Source organism: Ursus arctos, unplaced genomic scaffold, assembly GCF_023065955.2.
Source record: "Ursus arctos isolate Adak ecotype North America unplaced genomic scaffold, UrsArc2.0 scaffold_19, whole genome shotgun sequence".
In the NCBI taxonomy this organism is placed as follows: Eukaryota; Metazoa; Chordata; class Mammalia; order Carnivora; family Ursidae; genus Ursus; species Ursus arctos.
The window spans coordinates 48,151,382-48,172,621 of record NW_026622863.1 but is presented as its reverse complement, the minus strand read 5'-3'; the positions used below and the strand labels follow the sequence as shown (position 1 = coordinate 48,172,621).

Genomic DNA, 21,240 nt, shown 5'->3' with positions numbered 1-21,240 from the left:
GTTCTCAAACAACACTCTCCCCCCATCGCCCCCCAAAAGAGCCTGGTGTCAGGACCCCGCTGCCCGGGATCTGAAACCCAGTGTGACCGGCCGGCTCCCGGGGTCGGCCGCGGAGGGCGGGGCAGGGCGCGGCGGCGCGGGCGCCTCCCAGGGCCGGAAGCGGCGGAGCCCGTCCCGGCTCCACCCCCGGCCCCGAAGCTCCGCCAGCCGCCGCCATGAGTAGCTTTGGAGCTGGGTGAGACCCTCTCGCAGACCCCCTCTTCCCTGTATCCCCGGGGCCTGGATCCCAGGTCTCCCCTCGCCCTCGCCAGGGACCGAGGCCCGCGAGTATCACCTCTTTCGGCCGGCGAAGGGAATGTGGAGACACGCCCCTTCACCGCCTCCCTTGCTGCTTTGAAGTTTGGGGCACCGGGGGACTGGGGGTGGGGAGCGCTGGGAGCGCGGTGCTGATTAGGAGGGAGGGGTCCCTGGTGACTCCCGTCTTCCAGGATCGCGTCCCTGCCACTTCGTGCTGTGTGATCTTTGGCGATCACTGCCTCTCTGGGCCTGTGTCTTAGGCTCTGCAAGATCAACCGAGCAAAGCACACGGCCTGCAGAGAGGCAGCGCTCCGCTCCTTACGCGGCCCCCATTATTCATCAGAGACCTCCGGGGAGCTGTGGGGCAGGGGCGTGGTTTCTCCCCTTTGCTGACCCGCCTGCTAATTAGGGCGCTTTTTCTCCCCCTTTCCTGACAGCAAAACCAAAGAAGTTATCTTCAGCATGGGTGAGTAGGGAGAGGGGGAGGGGCATAGTCGGGGATCGTTGGAGGTCAGGAGATCTGGCATATGGAGCCTTTGCCTCTCTGGCCTCAGTTTCCCCCTATTATTATTATTATTATTATTATTATTATTACTTAAAGTGAAGCCCGGAGCAGAGAGGGAATAGGGGATAGGGGCTAGTGTCCGCGCTGACCTCTGGGGGTGTCCTGGCAGAGGAGGGCTCCGTGAAAATGTTCCTGAGGGGGCGCCCTGTGCCCATGCTGATTCCGGACGAGCTGGCGCCCACCTACAGCCTGGACACGCGCTCCGAGCTGCCGTCCAGCCGTCTCAAACTGGACTGGGTGTATCCTTTTGCTGTAATCCCTTCCACCCCGCCCCTCATCCCCCGGTCCAGTCCGGAGGGGACAAAAGCCCTTCTGGTTTGAGACTTCAGGAGGGAAGGTCTTTGTGCTGAATCAGGAGGGACTTGCAGGCTGTCTGTGGCCTGAGGGGTCAGGATGACCCTGGAGTCAGGAGGGAGCCGGAGGAAGGCAGGTTAGCTGAAATGACCTTTTATGGTTCACCAAAGCCGCAAATGTTTGCTGAGTGCCTTCCATATGTCAGATTCTCTTCTATATTCTAGGCGTGAATATAGCTCACCTTCTAAACGGGGGGGTGGGGGGGAGAGAAGGTACCAGAAGCCAGTGGTCAAATAAACAAGGTAATTGCAGTTAAATGATAAATGCTGGGAACACAGGAACCCAAGGTCATGTGAGAGGAGTCACTGTGTTTCTCTGAGGAGGGGGCCTTTGAGCTGTGAGAATTGAGCAATTAGGAGCCGGCATGGGAAGAACTAGAAGAATGTTCCAGACAGAGGGAGTCCAGACATAGGGCAGGTAGGAGGGCTCTGTGGCCAGAGCGAGCTTGGCGAATTCGAGCAACAGAAGAAGTTGGAAATGGTGAAGAACCCTGGCAGAAATGGGTTGAAACCCCGGCCCAGCCTCTGGTTGGCTGTGTGACCCTGGACAAGTCACCTCGCCTCTCTGTGCCTCAGCTTTGTCCTCTGAAAAATGGGTTTTGTGATCTCAGATTCAAAGGGCTATGACACAGTGTGTAAAGGTGCTGAGCTCAAAATATGTGCCTCATAAACAGGGACTGATAACATAGTAACTACTCATTATTGTGGACTTAGATGCTAGGCGCTGTTCTAATGTGATTTATGGATAAATACGGTGATGATACAGTCCTTCTCTTGTAGAATTGAGAATGTATTTCTACAAGCAGCAGTCCGAGAGCTCTCAGAAGCCTGCAGGTTGGGAATTATGACCTCCACGTTCTGGATGAGAAAACTGAGTCCAAGGGAGGGGACAGGCCCTGTCCTAGGGAGTCAGAACAGTTCTGAGGCAAAGAACTCTTGACTGTGTGGCCCAGGCTTTTTCCAAAAAGCCCACTGGGGCTTGGGATCAGCATCCTAGGGACCCAGTCCCTGTCCTCTTCTCTCAGGCTTGGTTTCTGCTCTGGAGGGAAGGCAGGATTGTTGGAGCCCAGAGTCTCTTCGAGACAGCTGGAAATGTTCACGAGAATCAGAGCATACTAAGCTGTTGTACCAGGCCGGATCAGCTGAGGCTGCAAAAATGAGTGTGGGCCTCAGATGCCCCATCTCCGAGATAACTGCAGAGTAGAGCAGTTTTCTGTGGGGTCACGATACATAGGTCTGCATTCATTCAGTTACTTTCTGAACATCTGGGGCCAAGGGCTGGGCACCCTGTAGTCATCATGATGGCCTGCCCTCCTAGGGCTCCCCGTCCAGTGTGGGGACAGACTCCTTCACAGTGACAACCCACAGTGATCAGGCCTGGGGTGGGAGAACCCAAAGGGGCAGCTGAGCCAGCCTGGGGGTCAGGGAGGGCTTCCCAGAGGAGGAGTTAATAGAAGTGAAAGATAACAGCCCAGTCTTGGCCACCATGGAACGAACTCCGTCTCACTGGGGAATAGGGACAGTTAACGGATTAGCCCAGTAATTACTGAGTTGGATGAGGCCGGTGCAGGAAGTGGCAGCTGAGAAGAGTAGCAGGTAGAATGTACTAGGCAAAGGGAAGGGTTAGCGGCAAGCCCTGGAGTCATGATCTTAGCATTTTGAGGGACTCCAAGATCAGAGAGAGCCAAGGAGGGCAGAGGCCTGTTGAGGCCAGAAAGGGCCCAGCCAGGCCAATGGGGGGAGCTGAACAGAGGAGTCAGCCATTCCTTCATCAGATACTGAATTCCTGTGTCTGCTCTGTCTCGGGCTCTGATCTGGGCACAAGGGATACAACAGTGAACAAAACAGACAAAGATTCCTGCCCTCCTGGAGCAGATACTCTGGCTGGGGAGACAGTTAAACCGTGTGGGATTCTGATGAGTGTATGACAGAACTATTGAGCGGGGGAGGGGAGGGGAGGCAGTGAGGGTGCATGAGTCTGCAGTTTTAAGTAGCAAGGGCAGGAAAGGCCTCTCGGAGGAGCTGACAGTTAAGCAGAGACCCGAGGAAGGTGAGGGAGCCATGGAGAGATGAAGGGGAGGAGGACTCAGGCAGAGGGAACAGGAAGTGCAAAGGCCCTGAGGTGAGAACAGAGAGGAGGCCAGTGTGAGGGGAGTGGAGGCCGACTGAGGAATGAGGAATCAGCAGGATCAGGCCAGGCCAGCCCTCCTGCCTGGGCTTTTGAAAGGATTTTGACTTTTTGACTTTTGCTCAGAGTTAGTTGGGACCCACGGGAAGGTTGGAGCAGATGTGAGCTAACAGTCTTAACAGGTCTTAACAGGATCCTTCTGGAGAGAGGGGGGCGGGGTTATATTGGTATTCTGTGGCTGCTGTGACAAATTACCAGAAACTTGGTGGCTTAAAACAGAAGAAGTTTCTCTCATGGTTTCGGAGGCCAGAATCCAAAGTCAAGGTGCCAGCCGGAGGCTCTGGGGGAGAACTTGTCCCAGGTCTGTCTCCAGGCTTTTGGTGGCTGCCGGAAGCCCTTTGGGGCCCTTTGACCTGTAGCCATTCCACATCACTCCAGTCTCTGGTTTTCCCGTGGGTCCCATCCCACAGCCTCCCACGGTCTTCCCATCTTTTCCTCTCTGACTCTTTACAAGGGCACTTGTCTTTGGATTTAGGGCCCACCCAGATAATCCAGGATAATCTCATCTTGAGATCCTGAATTATATCTGCGAAGACTCCCTTTCCCAAGTCAGGTCACATGCACAGGTTCCGAGAGTTAATATTTTGGTGGCCATATATATATATATTTTTGTTGTTGTTGGGGGGTTACCATCACCCCCCTCCCCTCCACCCCCCACGGGGGTCTGAGTGGAAGCAGAAAAACCTAACCCCAGTTCTTGAATCTGGTAGTCAGTGCGGATGTGCAATGCAAAACAGGCTCCTTGACCGGCCTCCGGGCATCTCCAGCTACGGCTACCGCGGCCGAGACTGCAGGGCCAATCTTTACCTGCTGCCCACCGGGGAGATAGTGTACTTCGTGGCCTCCGTGGCCGTGCTGTACAGCGTAGAGGAGCAGAGGCAGCGGCATTACCTGGGCCACAACGATGACATCAAATGGTAAAGGCCTGGGAGGGGGCGCTGCGGGGTGGGGGCAGGGCCAGGCCTTCGCTTGGTCTATGGGCTGAACTCAGGGAAAAAATATGAATTGCTTATCAGTGTTTTAAAGGTCAGCGAATTCACTCAAATGCCTGGATTTTTCACTTCTTTCCAAAACTCCTAGCTGGCACTCCAGACAGTCCCACAGCGTGCTGGAGCCAGGTAGAGACAGCCCCTTTAAATGGGTGCGCTCTCCTGGCCACTGTGTGGGTCCAGACCTGAGCCCTGTGGGTATTTGGGTGAGAGACCCCAGGCCGGAGTCTTGCTTCTGAGCCTGAGTACCCCGAAAGTGCCCCCTTATTGTTAACGGAAGGACAAAATCGATGTTGGTTGGCTAAATAACTCACTCAGCCAGCTTGTGGAATGAATAGCCAGGCCTTGTGACTTGGGCTGCTCAGGGAGGGGTCCCGGGCCCCCGTGAGCCCCCCTCCCTCCCCCTGAGCCCTGTCCATCTGTCCTCTCTCTCAGCCTGGCTGTCCACCCTGATATGGTCACCATTGCCACCGGACAGGTGGCAGGCACCACGAAGGAGGGGAAGGTAACAGATTGGAGGGGGTGACACCTGGAGACTGGGGCGGGGTGGGGGTGGGGACAGACAGCTGGGTCCCCCAGGTAACAGGCCTCTTTCTTCCTTGCAGCCGCTACCACCCCATGTGCGCGTTTGGGACTCAGTTTCCCTCTCCACCTTACATGTGCTGGGCCTAGGAGTGTTTGACAGAGCTGTGTGCTGTGTGGGCTTTTCGAAATCTGTAAGTCCTGCGCCGCTGTCCCTCTGCCCCCTCACCTCCAAAGTCAGGAGCAAGCCTTCATGGCTCCCGACCCCCACCACATTGGGGTGGGGCCACGTCTTCACTGTGACATCAGAGGTGTAGGCCACACCCCCTGGCAGAATTCCAGGCCCTCCAGGCTGAGCCCCCATCTTTGTGACCTCACCCTCACGGGGCTGCTCCGTTAGCCCTTGTGAGGGGGGACCCACATGACCTGGTTGTCCCCAGATGACCTCCTCAGAGATTTTTTGATCAGCCTATGCTTGTTGGCGTTATTTTTGGCACCAGCTTTGATTCTCCCAAGGGCCTTACCCCTTCGGCATCGTAACCCAGTGTGTAGGGCCTTGTGGTTCCCGGTGCTGGCCTGGGTGGGTGTTGGCAGGATGGGCGTCGGCAGGTCTGGGTGAGATAAGCCCAGAAATGGAGAGTAAGCCTTTAGGAATTTGTAGAGCGGTTCAACGGTTCCCACCACATCCAGGTCTGTGATTGGTGGGCTTTTTAATCATCTTTTACATTTTTATCAAAATGTATTCTACCAAAGTATTGACGTGCAAGGGATTGAGGAATAAACATCCGGTCCTCCCACCTATTGTATAAGAAGCACTGGTTAGAGGCTCGCGGATTTTCTGAGGCCCAAGGAGTCCTTTGAGAGCACTTGGGGTGGGGGTGGGGGTGGGGGGGAGAAAAGCTATTTTGTTGTCACAGTGTGTTTGGGGGGGGAGGGGGAGCCCTGCAAAATCAAAATTAACCTGTTCAACCAAAGCTGTAAACACCCAACATTTTACCAACTTGCTTGCTGAATTCCATATACATAAAAGTTATTCCATAAAAGTTACCCATGAGATGGTCTCAGGATTCCTGACCGTGTGGTAGCTGCAGAGAAAAAGTAGCTGAGGGTAAAGACGAATTTCTTAGGGACGAGTCGTTTCAAAAGGAAAACTCTAGAAACCCTCTAAAATGTGTGTCTGGCGGCTGGACGGTTAGTGTATTTGAACGTGTTTCACGTAATGTGGGCCAGGAGCTTTGAAAATCTTAAAACAGGCCTGCGTGGGAGATGCCCCTGCGGGCACAGTGTTGAGGGAATGGATCCTGACCCACCTTCTCCGCCCCCCTCCTCTCTCCTCCTTCTAGAATGGGGGCAACCTGCTCTGTGCAGTGGACGAATCCAACGATCACATGCTCTCCGTGTGGGACTGGGCCAAGGAGGCCAAAGTGGTGGATGGCAAGGTGGGGTGACCGTTCTCATCCCCTGTCCTTGGGGTGCCTCTGTGGGACTGGCTGGATCTCAGCGGTTAGCAGTCTGGAAGCAGATAGACTCACATTGAAGTCCCAAGCTTTACCATTTGGCGGCTGTGTGACTTCAGGCAAGAGGCTTGCCTCTCTGAGCCTTGAGTGCCTCATCAGTAAAATGGGGATAATGGTAGCATCTTCCTAGTAGGGCCTTGGCTTTGATGTTGGGATGTGGGGGAGGGGGGCGGATCAGGCCCAACAGGACGAGGCGGCTCCTGACTGTAGCCTTGCAATGTCCAGAACGTTGACTTGCATCTCTGGGTGGGCCTGACTTCTAAATGAGTAATCTGAGGCATGGTAGAGCGGACAGCTACTTGCCCGAGGTCACATGCCTGTTTTCGGTGTGGGGCAGGCGACCTGAGTTCTGGATGGGGCCCACAGTTTGGGGACAGAGACAGTGTTTGAGAGGCCAGACTCTGGAGTCAGACCCGTGTGAGTTGATTCTGGGTTTGGCTCCCCCTGGCTGTGTGGCCTAAGGTAAGGGACTTCCCCTCTTTGAGCCTCACGTCTTCATCGGGGATGGGGTGCACTAATGAGCCTTACCTCACAGGGTGCTGTGAGGATTACAGCAGTTAATGGGTGAAGTGCTTAGCAAAGCACGTGGCGCAGAGTTGGGGTGCTCCGAGGTCTGCTGTTATATTGACGAAGATGGCAGTAATGCTTTGTTGGCTGGCCCTGCCTCCTGTACTTTAGTTTGCCTGTATAGTAAAGACGTAAGCAAGTAGGGTGTGCAGTGCACAACCTGCGTAGCTGTACAGGGCGGTCCTACATGGGGTGACCCTGGTGGCTTTGAGGTCCTCATTCAGAATCTCCCCCACTCCCCAAAGTGCTCCAACGAGGCCGTGCTGGTGGCCACCTTCCACCCCACAGACCCCACCCTGCTCATCACCTGCGGGAAATCCCACATCTACTTCTGGAGTCTGGAGGGGGGCAGCCTGAGCAAGCGGCAGGGCCTCTTTGAGGTGAGTGCCAGGGGCGCGGGGACGGACTGGCCCTGAAGGAGGCAGGCAGGGACACCCAGACAGATGACAAAACAGGGCTCCAGAGGGTTCCAGAGGGTTCTAGAGGGTTCTAGAGGGTTCCAGAGGCTGGAGATTATGGGGATGCCGAGGTGTTGTCTGCCGGGGCCTCAGTTTCCTTATCCCTACCGTAAGGATAATCCTCCTTAACTCTCAAGTTGTCGGGATTTGATGGGTTGAAGAATATAACAGCTCCTAGCAGATAGTAAATGGTCAATAAGCAGTGCTGTGCTTGCCGAGAATATGGAAAAACACCGAGGTCAGAGGCTGACTGGCCGAAAGAGATGTGCACCCAGACAGACAGACACTGGGTGGGAGGGCCTGGGAGAGAAGATGCAGGGGCATCTCTGACAGGACTCGCCTGCCTTTGGTGAGAACTAGAGCTCTCACCCCAAAAAGGGAGGCTCTGAGAACACTGGGCACAGACAAAACGGAGACATTGAGGAAAGGGTGGGGAGAGGCTGAGAGAGGGACATAGAGACAGAGGGGAAGACAGAGGGGGAGGGGTGGAGTGGGGAAGTCAGGGACAGAAAGAGGTGGAGACCCAGAGATGGGGAGAGGGGAACCCAGGAACAGAGGGCAGGGAAGAACCAGGGATGGAGAGGGAGAGTTGAGGACAGAGAGAAGACAGAAGAAAGAGAGGAGGCAGGAAATGGGGCTGGGGGTGGGCAAGGGAGACGATGGGGTCAGAAGCTCTAAGCCACGGAGCCATCCACGGAGGCAGGTTGGAGATGGGATGCTCCACACTGGGCCTCACACCCAAAAGCGTGGAAGGGATCCTCTGGACCACGGTCCTGGGTGGGGGTGGTGGTGAGCTCTGGGAAGCTCCCTGCTTCAGCAACCTTCTGACCCCTTCCGTTTCTCCTCCACCCTAGAAACACGAGAAACCGAAGTATGTGCTGTGTGTGACCTTTTTGGAGGGTGGCGATGTGGTCACCGGGGACTCTGGGGGGAACCTTTATGTCTGGGGCAAAGGTCAGTGTCACCCCACCTGTTTGGTCCCCCACCCAGTCCTCCCTGACCCCCTTTGGCTGAGCCTTCCTCTGCCCCAGCTTGTGTGGAGCGAATGATAAAACGGGCTGAATCCTTACTTAATTCCCTCCCCACCCCCCATCAAGGCTCAGCTCCAGTATCCCCACCTCTATGAAATCTTACTCCCCACCCCTGTCCCCTGCAAATCCCGTGGTGGTCGGGATCAAGTTTGAATGATAAACGAAGGAGCTGAGTAACCCAGGTGTGGGTGGATGGGTGGGTGCGTGGGTGGGTGGATGGATGGATGGATGGATGGATGGGTGGATGGATGGATGGATGGATGGATGGATGGATGGGTGGATAGATGGATGGATGGATGGATGGATGGATGGATGGATGGATGGATGGATGGATGGATGTGTGGATGGGTGTGTGGATGGGTGGGTGGGTGGATGGATGGGTGGGTGTGTGGATGGATGGATGGATGGATGGATGGATGGATGGATGGATGGATGAGTGGGTGGATGGATGGATGGATGGATGTGTGGATGGATGGATGGATGGATGGATGGATGGATGGATGGATGGATGAGTGGGTGGGTGGGTGGGTGGATGGATGTGTGGATGGATGGATGGATGGATGGATGGATGGATGGATGGATGGATGAGTGGGTGGGTGGGTGGATGGATGGGTGGATGGGTGGGTGGATGGATGGATGGATGGATGGATGGATGGATGGATGAGTGGGTGGGTGGGTGGATGGATGGGTGGATGGGTGGGTGGGTGGGTGGATGGATGGATGGGTAGAGAGATGGTTTGTCCCAGAGCAGTAAATGAAGAAGAAGGGAATGAGTGAAGGCGTTGTCCTACTCAGTGAGTGGAAGATTGAGTAAGTAATGCACTGTCGTCAATGGTGAATGATTAGGTGAATGAACGAGTAAATGAATGAGTGGTTGTCCCAGCCAACGGATTGGTACGTTGCCCCGGCAAAAGCTAGCAGGACAAATAAGAGCTTGCCCCAGCCTTTGCATGAATTGCGAATGAAGAAATGAATGGGTTGTCCCAGCAGATGGATGGTGTGAACATGTCAGTGAGTTTTTCGGCCTGGGTACGTTTGCTTTCGTATCCGTGATGCTCCTTATTCAAGGCTGTGCTGAATTTATTCCCATTTCACAGATGAAAAACCATAGGCTCCTGGGGCGCCCGGCTGGCTCAGTTGGTAGACCGTGTGACTCTTGATCTCGGGGTTGTGAGTTCGAGCCCCATGTTGGGTGTAGAGATTACTTCAAAAAAAAAAAATCTTAAAAACTAAACAAAACAGGGGCGCCTGGGTGGCGCAGTCGTTAAGCATCTGCCTTCAGCTCAGGGCGTGATCCCAGCGTTCTGGGATCGAGCCCCACATCAGGCTCTTCCGCTGGAAGCCTGCTTCTTCCTCTCCCACTCCCCCTGCCTGTGTTCCCTCTCTCGCTGGCTGTCTCTGTCAAATAAATAAATAAAATCTTGAAAAAAAAAAAAAACTAAACAAAACAACAAAAAAAGAAAGACAAAGAAAAACCATAGGCTCAGAGAAGGGAAATGACCCAGCAAGGGACCATGCCGGGCACCCTGCCCCACCGCACATGGGTATATGGGAGATAGGCTTGAGTCAGGTGTCGCTTTGTGACTGAGACTCCGTTGCCCCATCTGTAGTAATGGGTATAATATTACCTCCATCGCAGCATCGTTTGGAGTTTCCCTTGAGCTTAGACAGCTGAGAATAAGCTCTGAGTCACTGGCAGTGTGTCCTTCCCAGCAGACTGTGAGCTCTCGGAGGGCAGAGACTGGGCCTGATTCATTTCCATATCCCCAGACCCACCACTGGGTCCATCCCGTGGGCTGCAGGGTGGGCGGAAGGATAAGTGGACAGGATGATGTGGGTGCATGCGGCACCACGTCGGAGTTGAAGGATGGGGCCTGAGGAGGACTGTTCCTCAGAGTCCCTGTCCCAGCCTCCTCCCTGGGCCTTGGCCTGTAGTCTTGCCTCCTCCAGTTCCGTTTGTTCTTGATCAAGTGTAAATCTGACCCTGTTCTTCTCCTGCCAAACTCTTCCATCGGTCCCTCGTTCACTCAGGACAAGGTCCAGGTTCCTCACTGCGTGGTCTCCTGCCTTCCCTTCCCCCTTGCGTGTTACATGTAGTCACACCGGATTTCTTTTTGAAGGCTGATTTATTTATTCGAGAGCATGTGTGCGCGTGCACAAGCAGGGGAGCAGGGGGTGGAGTGGGAAGAGGAAGAGGGAAAGAATCCCAGTAGACTCTGAGGTGAGCAGGGAGCCCAAGGCAGGGCTCAGGGGCTCCATCTCACAACCCTGAGGTCATGACCTGAGCTGAAACCAAGAATCAGACGCCCAACCAACTGTGCCAGCCAGGCGCCCCAGACCAGGTTTCTTATAGTTCCCTAAACAGTGTGTGCTCTCTCCTCCCTTCTTCCCTTTGCATACCTTGTTCCTTCTGCCTGCAGCCCTTTTCCACCCTCTATTGTCCTGGATGGCTCCTACTCATCCTTCAGATCCTTACTTAGCCATCTTCTCCTCCAAGAAGCCCTCCCTGACCTACCAGGCTGGGTGTCCTCTCTGGGATTCCACAGTCTCCTGGGTTTCCCCATCCTAGCCCCACCCACCTTGGGTTGCCACTGACTGGTAGTAGGTCTGTCTCTGAAATTGGATGGCGAGCCCTGTGATGGCAAGATCTGATGTCGTCTTGGTCACGACTGTGTCCCCAGTATCGCCCAGCATGAAGCTGGGCCCAGAGTAAATTCAAGTAAAATAATGGTTGGTTGAATGGGTTAATGGATGAATGAGTGGATATCAAATGGACAGATGAGTGGGTGGGTGGGTGAATGGATAGATGGATGGGAACAGATGGCAGATGGATGGATGTTTGGATAGAAGGATGGATTGACAGGTGGATGATAGTTGGAAGAAAGCGGTGAATGGATGGATGAGAGGTGGATGAATGGGTGGGTGGGTGGATGGATGGATGGATGGATGGGTGGATGGATGGGTGGATGGATGGATGAGAGGTGGATGAATGGGTGGGTGGATGGATGGATGGATGGGTGGTTGGATGGATGGATGGATGAATGGATGAATGGGTGGGTGGATGGATGGATGGATGAATAGATGGATGGATGGGTGGGTGGATGGATGAATGGGTGGGTGGATGGATGGATGGATAGATGGGTGGATGGAGGGTGGGGGGGTGGATGGACAGGTAGGTGTCAGTTCAGATGGTTTAATGGGTGGATGATAAGGTATTGGAATACATAGGTACTGGGTGGGATTGAGCGTTCGAGGTGCTTTCAGGGGTCAGTACGGGGCCAGCCTCTCCATGCTGATCCCTGCCCCTGGCCACCCCTCCTCGGCCCCACAGGTGGGAACCGCATCACACAGGCGGTGCTGGGAGCCCACGACGGTGGTGTGTTTGGGCTCTGCGCCCTGCGGGACGGGACGCTGGTGTCCGGAGGGGGCCGTGATCGTCGGGTGGTCCTCTGGGGTTCCGACTACAGCAAGCTGCAGGAGGTGGAGGTGAGGAAGGGGTGAGGTTCCTGGGAAGGTGAGAGGACCTCCTCCCATCCCACCAGGGCTCCAAATAGACCCTCCTCTCCCCAGCTGGTCTTCTCCCCACCCCTTCCCTGCATGTGTCCTACATTCTTCTGCCTCCACCCCCACCCTCAGGTCCCAGAGGACTTTGGGCCAGTGCGCACCGTGGCGGAGGGCCGGGGAGACATGCTGTACGTGGGGACCACCCGCAACTCCATCCTTCAGGGCTCTGTCCACACGGGCTTCTCACTGCTTGTCCAGGTGAGCGCCTCCGCGTTTGCCCTCCTCCCCACCTCTCTCCATCTCTCTTCCCGCTTTCATTTCTCGCCACCTCCCTGCCCCATCCCTTTTCCTCTGGCCTGGCAAACCCCACCCACCTTCCCTTTACCTGCACCCACCCCGTAAACCCACCCCTGTCCCCAGACCCCCTGCCCCAGAGCTCCCCGTGGTCCAGCAGCCAGCGAGTTACCTGCTGGCGCGGCAGAGGGGCCCCAGGACCCTGCTGCAGCCGTGCCACCCCCTGCCCCTCTGATCAGGGGTGGCGTCCCTTTCTATCGATTAAGTGCCCGGGCACGTGGTCCCACGGGCTGCATGCGCCATAGGCCCCGCACCTCCCAGGTCCCAGCTCCCTGGATCTGGGAAGGCCCTCTGGAGTCTGCCTGTTTTGCTTCTTGCAGCTCAAATGCCTGCTCCTGGCATGCCCAAACCCTACCCCACATCCAGTGAATACCCCACCTCCGCCCCATCCCTACCAAGGGGCCAAATAGCGTGGAGAGCATAGCATAGCGTGGTGGTTGGGAAGGAATCCCGGAGCGTGACTGCCGGGGCTCGAATCACCGCCCTGGCGCTCGCCAGCTGCGTGATGTGAGGGAAGTAAGGAGCCTCTGTGCCTCCAGGAAACGGGGCAGTAAGAGAACCCGACTTGGTGGGGGTGTGTAAGGACCCCATGAGTCTGTTCCTATAGGGCATTTAGGACGGTGGCTGGCACAGGAGTCTTGGCCAGAATCACTCCTTGATCGGTGCGTGTGTTTCTTCCATTCCTGCCGTGTATTTTCCCCGTCACAGCCTAGCTGAGATCCACGCTCCTGCTTTTAGAGCTCTGGCTCCGGTTTCCATGGCACATGAAGGCAAACGAGGGTTAGAGGGATTTTTCTAGATGTCCCAAGGCCAGAAGGGACCTTAGAGACCCCTAAAAATAGTATCAATATTACATATTGTTGATTATATAATTAATAGGTTCCTGTATTATTAGAACTTTATTATTAACATTAATTGCTATATTAACATCAACAATTACATTGTCACTGTTTATTGTTACTGCATAGTACATTAATAGTGTATGTTAATAATAATAATAATAATAGCCACTTGCGTTTGGTGAGCGCTATGTACTAGCCTGGGACACTTTCGTCCATGATTCGAGTGAGCACAGCAGTGTCATGAGATACATATGGGGATGAGTCCCATTTTACAGAAGGTTAAACTGAGGATCCAGGGAGAAGTCACCTGACCCGTCCATCAGAGGGAGCTGAGTTCAAGACTCCCGAGGCCGAGTACCCTCCATGGGATCCTATGGCCTTCTGGATGCCACCTGACTCCCAGGGTCCAGCTCCCACCCAGCATGGCTCTTGTCCCTCCCCCGCCCTCCCAGCATACAAATTGGAGAACAGAGGCCTGGGGACAGGCCGCATTTGCCTCGAGCTGCACACCAAGGCCAGGCAGCTGCTCGGTCCCAGCCTCCTGCAGACACACTGGGGAAAGGATCTTCCCTGGGTCCCCTGTGGCCCCAGTGTGTTGCTGGGGCTAGTCTAGCACTTTTTTAAAAAAGATTTTATTTATCTATTTTGAGAGAGAGAAAGCATGAGGCGGGGGGTGGGGAAGGTTGGGGGGCAGAGGGAGAGGAAGAAGCAGACTCCCCGCTGAGCAGGGAGCCCGGACACGGGGCTGGATCCCAGAACCCTGAGATCACGACCCAAGTGGAAGGCAGACACTCAATCAACTGAGTCACCCGGGTGTCCCTAGTCTAGCTTTCTGGCACTAAGCTCAGTGGGGAAAGGGCCTCGATGGCCCGTCTCCACGCTGCCGTCTCCCCCTTTCCGCCAGGGCCACGTGGAAGAGCTGTGGGGCCTGGCCACGCACCCCAGCCGGGCACAGTTCGTGACCTGCGGGCAAGATAAGCTGGTGCATCTGTGGAGTGCGGAGTCCCACCAGCCCCTGTGGAGCAGGGCCATCGAGGTAAGGGGACGGGGAACCCGGCACCCGGTGCTAAAAGAACCACCTCTTTCAATGTGTCAGGGCTCAGCGCACCAAATGGAAACCACGTCGTCTTTTTAAGCAGACTGGGATTTATATATACACACACACACACACACACATATATATATATATATATATATATATTTTTTTTTTTTTTTAAGATTTTATTTATTTGAGAGAGAGCGTGCATGTAGACTCCCCGCTGATTGCAGAGCCCGACACAGGGCTCGACCCCACGACCCTGAGATCATGACCTGAGCCCCCCAGGTGCCCCTAAGCAGAAGGGGATTTAATGCAGGGAGTTAGGTGCTTACAGACTTGCTCGGAAGGGCCGGAGGAGCGGGTTCTCCCCTGGAAGGAGGCTCAGAACCCACCTGCCAGGGGAGCTGCTGCGTCTGCCACAGTCAGGAGGGTGGGGTCAAGAGCACCGAGTTCAAGTTCATGCCATCGTCCTCGCCCCGGAACCGGGAAGCCGGGGCCGCTGCGAGTGCTGGCTCTGGAGCTGCACCGTTCGGTCCAGGTGGCTCGTCAGTAAACTTTAACACGTAAATAGAATTAAGACTCCAGTTCCTCGGTTGCACTAGTGATGTTTCCAACACAAGGCTGGTGGCCGCCATATTGGGAAGTACAGATCATGAACATCTCCATCGTTGTAGAAGCTTCTGTTGGACTGGCTTGTCCCAGAGCAACCCAGCGCTGGCCCCATCTGTACTGAATGCTTGATACTCTGCGCTCTCGCCTTTCAAGGCTGGCGACTGCTCACGAGGGTAGCAAATGCCGTTGCTTTCACAGCCCAAATGATGAGTAGGAGAGCGGGGCCTCTGTCTTCTGTCTTCCGGAGCCCACAAGAGCCCAATGGATCGTCTGACCCAAATCACAGTGGGACCCTAGCTGCAAAGGATTCTGGGCAGTGTACTTGTTAAAGCTCCCCCGCCTGTCCCTCTGGGACACTAGAACATCAGTCCATCATACCCCCCCAGCCATTCTTTGAGGCTTGGCTCCAGGCATGCCGGGTTGCCTCTGATGCTGGAACACTTGATGGCCTTTGAACTCCTCCGAGTCAGGCATGGTGTGCCCTGGAAATTGTCAGGGCTGGGTATCGTCATCCTCATTCTGCTGTCGAACCACCCAGGCGTCGTTAGAAACACAGAATCCTTCGCCCCATCCACAGCGCGTCTGATTCAGAAGTTCTATATTTGGGACCCGAGATCTGCAAGATGGTAACAAGCCCCCTTAGGTTCTTCTGCTTCGGGAAGCTTGTCAACCATGACCAGAGTCGCTGGCTTAGCACGTTACCTACTTTGTCCTTTTAATTTCTGGCAACCTCCACAAGGCAATGGGGTTGACAGATGCCCGCTTGGAAAGAGGCACGGAAAGGTAAAAAATCGCTGGCCCATCATCACCGTGTGATGACACTCACAACCAGCCTTCGTGGAGTGCTTCCCGTGTGCCACCGGGCTCACCAGCTGACTGTTCCAAGGATTTTACGTCTTGCTTGTAACAATCCTGCAAAGGACTGATGTCCTCCCTTTGCCAGACGAGGCAGCTGAGGCTCGGACGGGGAGGTTATTTGATGTCATGTAACTAGGACATGTCAGAGCCACCGTGTGAACCCAAGTCTGATTCCATGGTGTTCGTTGCCTGTGAAGCAACCAAATGCCCCCAACAGTCAAAAACTGTCAGTACCCACTGCTGGGTGCTTCACAAAATGTGGGGAAACGGGCCCTTGGACATGCCTGGTGAGGAGCTGATAGAATTTGATGGAAAGCAAGTCGGCATTATCTATCAAAGGTCTTAAAAAAAATGGATACTCTGAGTCCCAACAGTCTCGCTTCTAGAAAGTTACCTAAGGAAGTCACGGGTGAGTAAAGCTGTGGGAATTTAGCTCAGGAGTATGAAAGGCTCCAGTCAACAGTGACAGCAGGAATGTTTTCTGTTTGAGCTGACGTGGCACAGGAAGGGAGCGTGCTTTTGGAACGTCTGTGGCAGCAGAGGAAGGTGATGGCCCTCGGGTCAGGCTGAGAGTTGGCTCTGACGTCAGGGAATAATGGCCGGATAGACTGGAGACCCCAGTTCTCAGCCCTGCCTCCTCTCTCCCCTCAGGACCCTGCCCGCTCTGCTGGCTTCCACCCCAGTGGCTCTGTCCTGGCCGTGGGCACGGTGACTGGCAGGTAAAGCTGAGTTGGGCATTTGGGGAGAGCTGCTCTGCTACCCCTGAGAACTGTCCCTTGACACCCAGCCCCCTCCCCTATGTCCCCAGAGCCCACAGAACTTGTAATTAAGACTGTTCACCAGGCTGTTCTCCCAACATTTGTCTGGAGTCAGCCTCTCTCCCAGATCTTTTCTGGGGTCCCTCCCTTAGGCCCTACAGATTGCTGCCTACCCCCCCCCCCCCCCCCCCCCCCGCCAAATAGCTCACATCCCCTCCCCCAATCATGCCTTCTCCTTAAAGATGGCTGCTCCTGGACACGGAGACCCATGACCTGGTGGCTATCCACACCGATGGCAACGAACAGATCTCAGTGGTCAGCTTCTCTCCAGGTAAGCGGCGGGGCCCGGGGATCTTGGAGAAGCCAGGCCTGGGAACTGAGGTTCAGTCACTAGCAGGGGGAAGGAGTGGTGCCCGTGTGGCAAGGCCTAGGGTCCGGTCTAAGACTCTAGCGGGGACGGAGCTTGGGACAGCTGAACAGTCTGGAATAGCGGGGGGCTGAATCTGAGAGAGAAGGGGGTAGAGCCTGGGTGCCTCCTCATAGCCCCCCCTCCCCCTCCCCCAGACGGGGCGTACCTGACCGTGGGCTCCCACGACAACTTGGTGTACGTGTACACGGTGGACCAGGGCGGCCGCAAGGTCAGCCGCCTGGGCAAGTGCTCGGTGAGTGGGCAGTGGCCCCCAGCCCGCGCCGCCACCCCCGTCCAGGGGCTGCAGAATTAACCAATTTTCTCCTTCAAGGGAGCACAGCTTCAACGCTACTGACTCTGCCCTGATCACTTCAAGGAGTCTTAGCCCCGCCCTCACATTGCCCCCACCCCCACCCCGTGTTATAAGCCCGCCCCTCTGTGTCTAGCCGTGCCCACCTGTTCTAAACTCCCCTTGTGTTCTAAGCCCTTTCTGTCTGGCCCCGCCCATCACAGTCTGGCCCCGCCCATGGTAGTCTGGCCCCGCCCCCACGCTCCAAAGGCCGTGTATCCTTCCTTTGGCCCCCTTGTGTTCTCACCCTACCTCTGTATTTTGCCTTCCACCTCTCCTGGTCTAATCCCACCCCGTCCGGCTCTAACTCCACCCCTTCCCTCCCACCCCGCAGGGCCATTCCAGTTTTATCACCCACCTGGATTGGGCCCAGGACAGCAGCTGCTTTGTCACCAACTCCGGGGACTACGAGATTCTGTACTGTGAGTGCTCTGAAAGCCAAAGGCCGCCCTCCTTCAACTTCCCTATTTCCGTGCGCGATTTACATAGACTTCCGGGAAGGGGGCAGGGCTTTCTGGCCTTTCTCCTCTGGCTCCTGTATTCAGGGGCTGTTCCAATCGATCGATCCATCGATCGATCAGTCTCCTGGCTTCGGATTTGCTCCCCTTCCTGGTTCGATGGGTGGGGCACAGGTTTCTAAGCAGATGCCCCTGTTCAGGCCTGGAGATGTCATCACGCAGATCCAGAGCCTTCAGCCAAGTCTGGAAAAGTGGCCTGAGCCCTAGGACCCTAGCCTCCTGTCTCGGACCTCCCTGCCCCTGGACTGTGCAATGCATGGGTTAAGTCAGTACTTCTTTCTGCTCTGAGTGCCGCCCCCCATTTTCTGCCCCAGGGGACCCGGCTACCTGTAAGCAGATCACTAGTGCAGATGCTGTGAGGAACGTGGAATGGGCCACGGCCACTTGTGTCCTGGGATTTGGAGTGTTTGGTAAGTTCTAGAATGGGGGAGGGCCCACCGAGGACAGGAGTTCCAAGAAACATCCTTGCCTGGTGGTCTTCAGAGTCTCTTATTGGTTATCCCCAGACCCAGCCTGGGCCCTGCCAACATAAACTTCAGTCCAGTGGCGGAGACAGACCTGTCCCCAGACAACCCAGAGTCGACTGGGTCGGGACTGGGCTGCCACCCGACCCCAGCCTGGGAGGGAGTCTAGGAAGGCTTCCTGGAGGAAGGGCTATCGAAGCTGGACCTGGAGGATGAGGAGGCAGTGAGGAAGGAAAGCAGTCCTGAGGCACAGGGAATCATAGCACGTCTCCCACAAAAGCAGGGAGGTGGCAGAGAACTTGGCATTTGGGGAAATCCAAGAAGGCAGGAGGGCTAAATCATTGCAGAGTTCAAGGGGAGCCCTAGGGAGGAGGAGGCTGGAGCAGCGTGGGGCAGAGCCTGGGGGTCATGCTAAGAAGCCTGGGCTTTCTGGGGCGCCTGGCTGGCTCAGTCGGAAGAGCATGTGGCTCTTGATCTCGGGGTCATGAGTTTGATGCCCACATGGGGTGTAGCGATGACTTAATAAATTAAACGTAAAAATTTAAAAAAAAAGAAGCAGCAGCAGCGGCCTGGGCTTTCTCCCAAGGCCACCAGGGAGCCACAGAAAGGTTTTGAGCAGTGGAAAGCCAGCGTCAATTACACATTTAAAAAAAGATCATTCCAGTTCTCATCCCCGGCCAGAGACAGGCTAGGTGGGAGGAAGGCAGGGAGGCTGGGACCTGCTCACCTCAGGGGTTCCTGACCCTAGCTGAACTCTCCCCCCGCCACCCACCCGTCATCTTGCCCGCAGGGATCTGGTCCGAGGGGGCGGATGGTACCGACATCAACGCTGTGGCCCGCTCCCATGACGGGAAGTTGCTGGCTTCAGCTGATGACTTTGGCAAAGTCCACCTGTTCAGTTACCCCTGCTGTCAGCCCCGAGTGAGTCCCCCCGGGGGGCTGGCAGGGTGGGGATAACGTGCAGCCTTGGGAGCGAGAGCGAGGCAACACTCTCCAGGCCTCAGTTTCCCTATCTGTACAAGGAGGGCAGTGACGTGATCCCAAGGGTCGTCCTGAACTTCCGAGTCGGTAGATTTCAGTCTCTAGCGCTAACGCTCTGCTCCGAGTGTCTGCGGTTCGGAGCTCTTTGGTTCTCTGATCCTTATTCACGCCAGAAATAGTCACTGAGCCCCTACTGTGTGCCTGGCCCAGAGGCTCCGGCCATGAACGTGACAGATCACCTGCTTTCACTTCTTTCTCTCCCTCTCCCAGGCCCTCAGCCACAAATACGGCGGACACAGCAGCCATGTGACAAATGTGGCCTTCTTGTGGGATGACAGCGTGGCCCTGACCACGGGGGGCAAGGACACCAGTGTGCTGCAGTGGCGGGTGGTCTGATGTGGGGCCAGGGGAGAGTCAGGTGGCAGGGCTGGAATTCTATTTTCGGGAGATGTCTATTGCCGAGTAGAGTAATATATACCCAGAGTATGTCTATAGCAGAGGGGGTTATGGGGGTGGGAGGGTAGACTGACAGAAGTCTCTATTTATCGGGGTGGGAAGAGGGGTCACATTGCTTTGGGGGAGCCATTAAGGTGTTTGATTTAGAGTGTTTTTTTAAGTTTATTCTTTTATATCATCCAGAAATAAAGACACATGCACTGACGTGGAGTGTCAGGGTCTGTGTGTGTCCAAAGATTGCGTGGCTTTAAGTGTGTACGTGGGGTGGGGTATGTGTCGATGACAGTTTGCGATGAGGGACCATGACTTAGGTCTCATTGGTCTTTCAGCTTGACAGAAACCAAATTTGCTCTGACTTAGACCAATAGAGCACGCAGTGGGCCCACGTCACCATCGGAGAAGGGCAGATGGGCCTCCGGGCCTCAGGGCCATCGAAGCAAAGACTTGAGGGCAATCAGGATATGCTCTCCATACGTTCTCTGGCCTTTCACGAGTCAGCATTTTTCTCTGGGACCACCGTTCTCCACACCACAGAAACAAGGCTTCAAGGCTCATTAATTACCAGCCTTGGGCCTTGAATCCAAAAATCCCAGGGAAAAGTTCTGATTGGCTCATCTGCAGGTCAATCAGCTTGGCTTGCCAGTTGGGCTCCTGTGATTGGCTCCCCTTGGGTGGAGATCAGCCAGGGACACGGGATTGTGTGAGAACATGGAATCCTCCACCTGAACCACGGTTTGAATCAGGCAAAGGGAGCTTTTCAGAGAAGGGGGCAGATGACACGGTAAATGCCTGGGAGCTGGGGTATGAGGACCCTGGGTTGCAAGAGCCAGAAACCCAACTCTATCCAGCATAAATAATAAAAAGAAGTTGTCAGGTCATGGAACAGGGTGGTCCAGGAGGGGCCCAGCTGGATTCAGGAGACTCAGCTGTGGTTATGAGGGTTCTCCTCTTGGGAATTTCTCATCCGAGTATCTGTAACCTTGAGCGCATTTTTAACTTTTTATCGATCTTTAACGTAATAATGCAGAGAAGTACGCTCATCAGCAACCTACAGTCTCCTGGATTCACAGACAGATCCAGCCATGCAGCCGGCTCCCGGATGGATAAACAGGGCATCCCCAGCCCCTCGGGCCCCCTCCCAAACATTGCCCCCCCCCCCCCCCAGCAGCCACTACCTTGGCTTCTCACACCATAGCATCGGTAAATCAGAGGTTGGCAGACTCTTTCCCTAAAGGGCCACAGAGTAAATACTTTAGACTTTGTGAACCACCCCGTCTCTGTCCCAACGAACTCGGACACTGTCCTACAAAAGTGACCGCAGACAGTGCCTATGGGAACGAGCCTTTCTGTGTTCAACAAACCTGTTGACGGATACTGACATTTGAGTTTCTCGTTTTCACCTGCCACAAAATACTATTGTTTGGACTTTTTCTTTTTCTTTTCTTTTTTTTTTAAAGATTTTATTTATTTATGTGACAGAGAGACAGCCAGCGAGAGAGGGAACACAGCAGGGTGAGTGGGAGGGGAAGAAGCAGGCTCCCAGCGGAGGAGCCTGATGTGGGACTCGATCCCGCAACGCCGGGATCACGCCCTGAGCCGAAGGCAGACG

The 21,240-nt window shown here is 55.1% G+C and overlaps 1 protein-coding gene across 2 annotated transcripts; it reads left to right on the top strand.

Annotated features, from left to right (window-relative positions):
• Positions 1 to 162: 162 nt before the first annotated feature.
• EML2 (EMAP like 2) lies at positions 163 to 19,836 on the top strand. Of its 2 annotated transcripts, XM_026482040.4 has the most exons (19): positions 163 to 235; positions 735 to 763; positions 972 to 1,101; positions 4,171 to 4,320; positions 4,828 to 4,897; positions 4,998 to 5,108; positions 6,258 to 6,353; positions 7,244 to 7,378; positions 8,311 to 8,410; positions 11,819 to 11,973; positions 12,124 to 12,249; positions 14,092 to 14,223; positions 16,348 to 16,415; positions 16,697 to 16,785; positions 17,019 to 17,116; positions 17,547 to 17,634; positions 18,045 to 18,140; positions 18,985 to 19,115; positions 19,446 to 19,836. In XM_026482040.4, the coding sequence occupies exons 1-19, from the start codon at positions 216 to 218 to the stop codon at positions 19,569 to 19,571; spliced, it is 1,950 nt and encodes a 649-aa protein (XP_026337825.1). In that variant the 5' UTR covers positions 163 to 215; the 3' UTR covers positions 19,572 to 19,836. The 2 variants fall into 2 exon arrangements, with proteins under 2 accessions (XP_026337825.1, XP_057170472.1); XM_057314489.1 differs by lacking the exon at positions 18,985 to 19,115.
• Positions 19,837 to 21,240: the final 1,404 nt, after the last annotated feature.